General features: G+C 33.4%; 1 protein-coding gene across 1 annotated transcript; it reads right to left on the bottom strand.

Moving 5' to 3' along the window:
- Positions 1–1,234: 1,234 nt before the first annotated feature.
- Positions 1,235–2,650, bottom strand: LOC146920315 (HMG1/2-like protein). Its single transcript, XM_085713713.1, has 7 exons — positions 2,519–2,650; positions 2,323–2,421; positions 2,066–2,123; positions 1,926–1,970; positions 1,748–1,828; positions 1,565–1,645; positions 1,235–1,477 (listed from the first exon to the last, which is right to left on the bottom strand). Exons 1-7 carry the CDS (start codon positions 2,557–2,559, stop codon positions 1,460–1,462), a joined length of 423 nt encoding a protein of 140 aa, XP_085569839.1. The 5' UTR covers positions 2,560–2,650; the 3' UTR covers positions 1,235–1,459.
- Between the last annotated feature and the right edge of the window lie 8,159 nt (positions 2,651–10,809).

The following is a 10,809-nucleotide window of genomic DNA, read 5'->3' as shown; positions in this document are numbered from 1 at the left end:
CAATCATTTAAAAATTAAAATTGATATCACCTCTATATCATCCCTAGAGTGTTTCATGAAATTCACCACTTCAGTCCATTTGTATGATGACATTTTCTAATCCCTGATGAGAGAGAATCACAAATACACATCCCAATGAAAGTGTAACCTTGATCTTTGAAACTCCCACCATCAATATTGCAGTTGTTATGTTTTGGAGCTTCAACAATGATTTCACACAATTTCTTACTTCTACTTCTCCAAATAATCATGGCAGACTTAATCTTTGAATAATCCTTCAAGCCTCTTAGGATGCTTACACATTTATGCTGAGATCTAAGGAGCAATCTACACTTGCAAGACCCAACTTTGGAGAAGAAACTTAAATATTAGCCTCAAACCACTTGTGAATTTGTAGTGCCTCTGCTATGTGTAATTCCTAACTTGTGTATCACTTGTACAAAGCAATTGGTACTATATTGTAGCAAAGAAACTACCGTTCATATAGCTGAATTAAATCGTACAAACTTAATGTACTTCTTTATATGTTGCTGATATTATTCTTCTTAAAATGTACAGTACTTTTTGTGAACATAAACACCCATAATCTACTCAATTCAAATCCAAACATGTATCTCAAAGTTTATTATGCTCACAAAGTACATGTTAACTGACAAACAACACCAACAGCATATAAGTATGTTACCCAAGTTTTGTCCATGAAACTATTATTCACTTCTAGGCATCAAGTACTAATTTGTTCAACAAGGCCCTCCTTCCTTCCTCGACCCCTATCCAAGTACAGTCAATCAACATTTATCAACAATCTTGACTGATTAGCGTTTCAGATTTCACTAATCCCGTTTACTTTTTTAGTTGCACGAGTTACCTACCTATTTTTATAAACATGTAATGTAGCTGATGCTGTATATAGACTCTCATTTACATTCCAGTGAATCAACTCCAATTTCTCTTTTTTGTTCAAGATAACTTGTCCTTGTAAAAAAATACAAAAAAATAAATAAATAAATAAATTATTGGAATGGTATCCAAAGCTTGTATATTAATATTAAATATAATGAAAAAAAATATCTGCTACTTTCAAGTAACTGCGTGTTTGTATATTAGGGATATCCTTTTCACTTAAGCCACAAAAAAAAATCGGTTATGTAGTTTGAAACAAGCACGATGCAACATACAAAATAACTTCACGTGAATAACAGCATTCAATTGGTAGAAGATAATCAACAGAATGTACCATAACAAACTGAGTCTGTATTAATAATAAAGGTGGGATTTAAGTACAGATCATGAAGCTGAATCTACACTTAAACCATGCGCTAATATAAACCTAACAACTGTTTGTTCATCACAAAACAGCTTTTGATCTAAAAAGTTTCCCAATTACATTCCAACCTATAATAATGAAAATTATTCTATTGCAGTTACTCCTACGCTTCTTCCTTCAGCACCACCAACTTTACTCCTCATCCTCCTCCTGAAAACATAAAATAATGAAATCAAATTTCAATATATAAAAACCTAAAAAATTATAGAATAATACAAACGATGAGAAAAATCTTACATCATCACCATCCTCATCATCATCATTCACTTCAGACTTGGACTTCTCAGATCCTTCTTCCTCAGAAGCATTCTTCTCAGTCTAATACACCAAAATTAGTTCAAATCAGCAACAAAAAAAAATCCGAGTAAAATCAGAACAGTGAAAAAATCAAAGCAACAGAAAAGTTATAAAAGTAATTACAATTCCCATATTGTAAGCACGCATTGTCTTCTCATACTCCTCCTTCAACTTATCAGCCTTAGCATTGAATGGAGCCTTATCCTAAAATACACATAAATCACAAAAACGATTTTAAAACCAAAACGCTAATTAAGATTTAGATTATTTTTCTTCAGTTAAACAGAAGCGAAATCCTCACAGCATCAGACAGAGCTTTCCATTCCTTTCCACCAGCTTTCCCAACCTAATTCAAAAATCACGTTAGAAAACTCAATAACATTCAAAATTTCATAAAAATCAAATTCAACGATAAAAACTAGATCGTGTCAGAAATCTCACCACAGCAACGGACTTGTTGCTTGGATTCTCCTTCTTAAACCTCTCTCTGAACTCAGACCTAAAAAACGCAAAACAAAAATCATTAGAATCAAATCAAACTTCAACGGAACACATTCGTAACGTTTCGAACTTCACCAAAACTCAATAAACGAAAAGGAAAAAAAAAACGAAACTCGTCAGAATTAAATGAAACTTCACTGCAACAAATTCGTGAACAATTAGCACCGATTCGAACAACTTTTAGCACCGAATCTTACATGAAAACGAAGAAAGCACTTGGAGGCCTCTTAGGCTTGTTAGGATCCTTCGCTTTCTTCGATTGCTTAGTTCCAGTACCAGCGCCCTTGCGCTTCAACCTAACAAACAAAAAATCAAAAACGTTAACAAAAAATTCAGATCTAACAAATTAACCGATGAGAATCACGAATCTCGAAGTCGGAAGAAGAATCTCACCGGTTATCAGCAGGTTTAGCATCGGAAACAGCTTTCGGCATGGTGAAACGGTGATTGAACTTCGAAGAGAGAGAGAAAACGGTTAGAGAGAAGAAGAAGATAAAGGGTTTTTGAGAGTGAAGATGAAAATGTGAGAAATGAAAGAGCGTGAGTGGGTTTTTGTATTGAGAAGGATAAAGAGGGAAAATGAAAATTGAAGCACGGGTTTGCGCGGGATAATGAAATATTTTTGTGCCACGTCAGCGATCCGCGTGCTTTCGAGCTAGCTTGTGTTTTCTTTGTGAGGAGAAGTGGAAGTGTTTTGAGGGTTGGGGAGTTGTGAAGTGTACACGTGAGGGTGATACGTGTGGTATTTGAACGAAATGACTGTTTTGGGTTTTGAGATTTTGGGAATTTACGAAGATGATTTGCGTTTGATGCACCGCTACAAAGGGAAATTTGAAGGCTACGCTCGTAAAATCGGTTTTATCTAGAATATTTCAAGGTATTTTTTCCTGTTTGCAAAATTATGTTGTTCTAAACTTCTAATTTCATATCCTAAAATAAATGATCAATTAAAAAAAATATTGCATTCTGGATAAAAAAAATAATAATTTTAAATATATATATATATAAATGGTAAAAAGAATATATTTATTTATTTTAATTCGCATGATATGGTGTATTGTGGATCTGGGATCTAACATCGAGGCTCAACACTGATTAGATTATAATTTTGACCTAAAAAAAATGTTTGAAATGATAAAATTTGATTAGATTTATTTGATTTGATTATGCAACGAAAAGTTGAAACATATCATGAATCAATGATATTATAAATGACGATTGGATGAAAAGAAGGATTAGAGAAACATTACCTAAATCGTTTAGGTTAGGTTAGGTTATCAACATCAGGGAAAATTGAGACGAGACGGCGTCTTACCCTTCAAAAAATCGTCGATTGGAGCATCAAAGTGTTGAGCTTAGTAACCCGTAGATAAATGGAATTGATATCACAACTGCATTTTGATGTTTAATGAAAGGTTTGACAAGGGGAAAATCCAACGGCGGTGGTATTTGTGATGAGAATGAGGAGTGACATGTAGTAGTTAGGTTTGTCTTGGATATCTATGGTTATGTGTGTTTTTGTACAGGTAGTCTATCTCTGAATTTGTTTTATGTCAAATAAGGTTAGTCATAGTAATACTCACGTGTAAATCATGTGTATCTGAATGGGGCTCGTTTTTGTAATGGGCTGACTTTTATATTAATGAGTGGTTTGGGATTGTTCTCAATTCCAAACAAAAGGTGTGTTGTAAAAATATTTTTCTAACAATCTCTCTAACACACATTTTTATATTGAATGGAACTAATGTGGATCCCACAATGTGTAAATAGATCCCACATAATATGGTGAGACCCACAAGAGTTTTGTCCAATAAAACAGTGGATGTTAGAGAAAGTATTAGAAAGAGACTGTTCCTAACATTTCACTTCGAGACAATAGTGTTCTTTTAATCCAAAAGCAATGAATGGCACAAGAGCACATAGATCGATGATGTGGCAAAAAAATTTGTTATCTCGCATAAACTCATACTTCAATTTTCAGTTTTCCTCCATGAGCCTCTAGTGTTCCCCAACAAAAAAAAACCAACCACGATCTCTCGTTCCTCAAAAAATCAACCTTACTATAACAAAATTGTAACTCTTCGATTTTGTTTTGATTTTGTTTGTTAATCAAAGAGAATCAAAGATCCGATTAAACGGAATCGACCTCCCCATGATTTCTTCATCTTCATGTAAGCTACGAAGTTGAATGTTGTTTAAATCCTTTGTATTAAAAAAAATACATGTCCTTTGAGATAAAAAATAAATAAATTATTTAAAAAATATTAATTAATGCTTATAAAAAAGGGTTAATATGTGTTTACCCCCCTGTAATTTGGGCGAGTTCCGGTTTTCCCCCTGTAAAAAATTTTGTTAAAATTCAGACCCTGTAATTTGAAGATTCCGTCGAAAACCCCCCTGATCGAATCTGGCACACGCCAGGTGCTGATGTGGCGTGCCACGTCACCTTTTTATGATGATGTGGCACGCTGACTGTATAATTGTTTTATTTTTTATTTTTTTATATTGTACACGTGGCATTTTTTATTTTTTTATTAAAAAAATATTATTTTAAATTAAAAATTAAAATTAAAATTTTTTGAAATTTTTTAAAAAAAAAATGAAAAAAATTCTGAAAAAATAAAAAAATTAATAAAAATGAAAACATAAATCTGGAAAATTTTAAAAATAAAAAATAAAATCTGGAAAAATTAAAAAAAATGAAAACATTCGGGAAAAAATTAATAAATTTCGAAAAATTCATATTTCCAGATTTTTTTCAATACCGGAAAAATGAAAAAAATTCTTTTTTTTTTTGGAAAGTACTTGTCTTTCAACCGTATAACATGATTTATATACCGGTGTCAATCAATATACATTGTATCCTGTTATTCGGACATGATTTTTATAAATATGATTAATCTTGAAAATTTTGAAAATGATCAATTTTGAAATTTTTGAAAAAAGATTAATCAGCTCTTTGGGACTGGTTGTTTCTTTTCATTTTTTCCCGAATGTTTTCATTTTTTTAATTTTTCCAGATTTTATTTTTTATTTTAAAAATTTTCCAGATTTTTGTTTTCATTTTTATTAATTTTTTCAGAATTTTTTTCATTTTTTTTTATTTGTTAAGAATTTTTTTCGTTAAAACATTTTTTTAAAAAAATAAAAAAATGCCACGTGTACAATATAAAAAATTAAAATAATTATACAGTCAACGTGCCACGTCATCATAAAAAGGTGACGTGGCACGCCACATCAACACCTGGCGTGTGCCAGATTCGACCAGGGGGGTTTTCGATGGAATCTTCAAATTACAGGGTCTGAATTTTAACAAAATTTTTTACAGGGGGGAAAACCGGAACTCGCCCAAATTACAGGGGGGTAAACACATATTAACCCTATAAAAAATTACACAACGATACATTTTGTGTGATTCTTTATTTTAAATGAAGTTCTTCGTGTCTTTAAACAATTGAGACGATGTTCAGTTTTTAACTCATATAATGTACTGTGGATTTAGGATCTAAAGGTAAGGCTCTTTGTCGATTGGATTATACCTTTGACTCCAAAAACTAATTTAAAATAATAAAATTTCATTAACTTGATTTGATTGGTTTCTAAAAAGTTGAAACATGTCATGAACCAATGACCTTAAAAACTATACTTAAATGTAAAAAAGCATTAGATAAACATTACCCCACATTGGGAACATATTACGAACAACGACAAAATGGAGAAAAGGCGTGATCTTGGCCCTCAACGAGTCGTCAGTAAAAGCATTGAATGTTATGATCTTAACAAGGTATGGTTAAATAGATTGATGTGCAATAAGAGCTTGGTGTTTAATGAAATATTATGCAAGGGGGAAAACCAAACGACAATGGTTTTTGTGATGAGAACGTAGAGCGGCGTATGAGAAATTAAGATTGTGTCGAATAAGTTTGAGAATCTATCTCTAGATTGGTTTTATAGCAAATAAGGTTGGTATTTGCAACACTGGCACGTGAGGTTGCACATGTTTGGACTGAGCTCGTTTTTGTGATGGTCCGACTTATGTTCAATGAATGACTTGGTTTTGTCCTCAATTTCAAACAATAATATTCCTCTTAAAACAAACATACTTTACAAATGAATTCAACTTTAATATTTCTAAAGTATACCAAATATATGAAAGTTATATTTGATTATTTTTATAAACACAATTCTTAACATAAAAATAACACACCATAAAACAAGGGTGAATTTGTTCATTTTATTGTCGCACTTGACTCGCGTGACAACTGTTCTACTAGTCAAACCGTAATGATTGCCTGTTATATAGTGTTTTTAGCAACAATTAGGAGTTAGTTTTAGGTCTTTTTAGAAAGTTTACATGTGTTTTAGTTTAGTTTTTGTAAAGAAATCAATGGATTAGATAAGGAAATAAAAGATGAAGAAAATCTTGAAACATGTCAAGTTCACCCAGACCAAACCACTCTATGGTCATGCGATACCCTTTACAAGAATGTCAAAGTAATTTGTTGGGATATAGTTATCACATACATTTAAGTGATATGAGGACAATATGCGATGTGTGCTATGAGTCATGTATCGCGTAGAAAAAAAGAGAAATAGAAGTGCACAACTACTATCCATTGTGTGGCGTGTTCTACAAGTCACTCATCGCACATGAAGAATGAAATGTGAAGTGACCAACCATTGTCTATTACGGATCACATAAAAGCTTATACATGTTGCGTAGAAACTGTTTTTGAATTTTATGGTGTTGCACTCCTATTAATACAAAGGTATTGCCTCACTCAAAAACACGCTTTGACGACAATAAAAAGGTGAAAACGTGGTTTAGGAAAGTTTCCAATCATTATAGGCATCCAGAAGACAAGGAGTCGACCAACGACGATCATAATTCATGTATTTATTCTCATATACTTTTGTTTATGTTTAGAATAACACGAGGAGCTAAACTCTTAGGGTACAATCATGTAGAGGAACGTCTATATAATTGCTTGAACTTGTTATACCCTAATTTTGGACCTAAAAATACTAACTCAATTCTTCTTTTCTTGCATTATAAGTCATTTGAACTGTCTCTGATCAATTGCATCTTTCTCTGCATTTTATTTCAATTTTATTTGCAAAATTCATGAAAAAGGGTATTTTAGTCATTTCCTGCATTCAACTCATTTTAATCTTTGAAAATTGTTTGGGTCTTTTAAATTGGTTTGTATAGGTCCTTGTTTCAACCTCATGTCAAATTTCATTTCAGAAAACATCAGTTGAGTCATTTTTTAGTCAGTTTAGCCTCTAGGGGCATTTTAGTCATTTCATGTGATAAAATTTCTTTCAGTCTTTTAAAAAATTTGTTTGAGTCTTTTCAAATAGTGTGAATAAGTCTTCGTTTCAATTCTATGTCAGAATCCATTTCAAAAATTGCATTTAAAGTCATTTCGAGTCAATTTTGCCCCTAGGGGCATTTTAGTCTTTTCACGTGTCAAAACCCTGTTTAAATTTTAAAAATTGTCTCTGAGTCTTTTAATTCGCTTGTATAAACTCTTGCTTTAATCCCTTGTTAAAAAATCATTTTAAAATTGCATTTGAGTCGTTTCGAGTCATTTTAGTCCCTAGGGGCGTTTTGGTCATTTCACATAATATTTCTGATTCGTTTTAATCTGCTTTGTTGTTTTTAATCATCTCGCTTTACGTTAATTTTCAATTTACGTTTTCATTTCAATTTTAGTTTTAATTTTCATTTTGGTCCTTGTACTTTTGTTATTTGCATTTTAATCCCTTTTTAAGTTTGTTAGAGTCAAAGTCAAGGTTTGTTACAAGTCAAGTGCCACATGGCATTGTTTCATTGGTCCAAGCATCCCTTTCATCACCTATATAAGTCAAACACTTGGTCAATTTTCAATTACCAATCATTTTTCCACAAAAATTCCACAAAAAATAAAAAAACTCTTTCATTTTCTTCCCTCTTTTCTTTTCCTCACGTGCTGATTTTTCTCACCACCACAACCAATTCCTAACTAACTTTCACCACCACCTCAACCACCATAACTAACTCATCCTCCACCACTTCACCACCCTAACAAACTTTTCACCACCACCTCAACCACCATAACTAACCCATCCTCCACCACTTCACCACCCTAACAAACTTTTCACCACAAAACCTCCACCACTCCACCAATATTCATCACTTTCCACCACTAAAACCACCACAACCACTTCCAACCTCCAAAAACGAACCACCACATCTCCGCCGTAATAAACTACAAACTGCCGTAAACCACCACAAATCAGCCGTCTAATTCCACAACAGATTCGTACACCTGCAAGAAAAAGAAACAAACACAACAGCAGTTCGTTTTCTCGCAACGCACATCAGAATTTGCCAAACACGTCTTGATACATCAATCGAAGCTTGGATTGTAACGGTGCCGAAATCGAAGATCATCGCAAATTAAACGAAAGGATCCAGAGTTGAAGCTGAAGCAAGGAGTCCAAGAAGATTGAATCTGAATCACAGGGAAAGCGGTCCAGCATCACGAATCATTCCAGAGTTCGAACGTGAGCAAGAACGAGGGAAAATCGAAGTCTTCCGAAGATTAATCTCCTGATTTCAATAAATCCACCGAGGTAACAATCGCTCTCGTTTCTTGTTCATGCTTTTTCCAGAATTTTCGAAAATTTATTTGATAGATCTAGGTCGGTGTGTTTGGATTTTTGAACGTTTTGAGTTTAGATTTGAAAAGAGGAATGAAAGAGATGTGTAGAAAGAGAAAAAGATTTTGAAACGGAGTTGTTTTGTTCTCCGGCACGGTGGCGCCGCCATTTTTGGCCGGAAACCGCCATGCCGGAGTGTTTTAACTCGCCGGAGAAGAAAGGTTGGGGGCGTCGTTCTCATGTTTGCAGAGAGAAGGGAGTCGAATTTTTTTTAGAAAGGAAAAGTGTTTTAACGTGAATGGCTTTCTTAGCATCCTTTGCATATGTATCAGACCCATACCCATGGGTTGGACCGACCCATGACCTGTTGGGTTAACCCAGCCTCCAATCTTAAGCCCAATTGCTGGTTCTATTTTGTTTCCTTATGTATTCTGTTGCTGTTTACACCCAGTACCGCTGCCTGCACCCCCCATTCATGTTAAAACTTTGTGAAAAAATTCCAAACAATTTCTCGCATGCTTCTTGATATTTTCATGGAGTTTTGCAACGATTTTTACCCATCAAACATTGATGAAAAATAGTATGATAGTTTCTTGCTTATATGTGATGTTTTGTGGTAACTTTTGTGAAATCTTGCAATGACTCTTGACTTTAAATCTTGATGTATAATATTGAATTTTGGTATGAGGATTTGTGACGAACCTGCCTCTATCTTTGATGTTTTACTGTTTGTGAATGTATCGTTGTTAGTTACTCGTCTTACAAGTCATGGTAATAGTTGTTCGTGGAAAATAAGTGAGAAATAAGCCTAGGACATGTTATAATTTGTGAAACTTGGTGTTACCTTGTAATTCTCTTGTTAGGGTCGGAATGAAACTTTTTTTGAAAATTGCAAGTAACATGAGAATTATAGGTTTAGGCTTATGTACACTTTATAGCATATTCTAGACATATTTTTGCTATCTTTTTGGCTAAGTCTTTGTGACTTTTTTTGTTAAATTTTGCCCATTTTGTTGTGGAATTTCTACTTGCTTTATTTTCCATACTATATCTTGTATTGCTAATCTCTTTGTTTCATGTTTCATACATCTTCACAAGCATACTTCATTCTTCCATTATAGTTTCATTTCTTGCACTTTAAGTTTCAAATTCATGCAAAATTAGAATGTAAAGATTTAGGAATTCTTGTAATATTTTCCCTTATGCAATTTTAATTTCTTGGCAAAGAGGCCATAGAATGTATCTAGGGTATGATGTAAAGGACAATGGACTCTAATGATGTACACCGACACAAGCACCGACACATGCACACACATCACTATATAGTTAGAATATGCATGTTTAGATGTATGTTTAGGATTGTATGTTTAGATGAATGCCTAGGACTTATACTTAGAAAAAACCAATTTTCCAAACAAATATGAACAACTTCACTCAAATCTTTTCCAAATAAACCTTGGGATCCAACATCCCATTGTATTTTCTTTTCCTTTTTCTTAATCAAACTTCAATGAACTCTAATCCTACTTTGACCATATTTTGCAATTCACTAATTCAACCTCACTATTTCCTAATCTCGTGCCCTTGAGGCCTCTTTCTATTCTTCAAAATCCTATTTTCAAACTTAAAATCAACCAACAAAAACAAAAACATTTTTGAGAGAGAACTACGGTGGATTTGATCCCTTAAACGGGTACGTAGGCAAGGAACAAAATTCCTTCAATTCAGCTAAAATAAAAATCCAAAAAAACATTCTTCTCCCTCCAATTCTTCATTTAGTAACTCTTAGGTTTAAATAATACTTTCAAAATAGCATTTAAAAATAAAGCGCGCGCGTAGAAATTAAAGACGGTTCCTATAGGTTACTATAGTCGTTATGGGTGCCTAACACCTTCCCGTAGCGAAAACAACTCCCGGACCTCGATTCTCAAGGGTTTTGCTTACTTTTTCCCTTCCCAAGAAAAAATAAGATATCACCGGTTTAAAAGGTTCAAACGTAATCAATGTTTGACACCCGAAAACCAAGATAAAACAGA

This window comes from Medicago sativa, chromosome 5, assembly GCF_051527215.1.
Source record: "Medicago sativa cultivar Bolivia chromosome 5, Bolivia_mono, whole genome shotgun sequence".
NCBI lineage: Eukaryota > Viridiplantae > Streptophyta > Magnoliopsida > Fabales > Fabaceae > Medicago > Medicago sativa.
The sequence above is the reverse complement of the archived record's forward strand: the minus strand, read 5'-3'. Positions and strand labels throughout refer to the sequence as shown.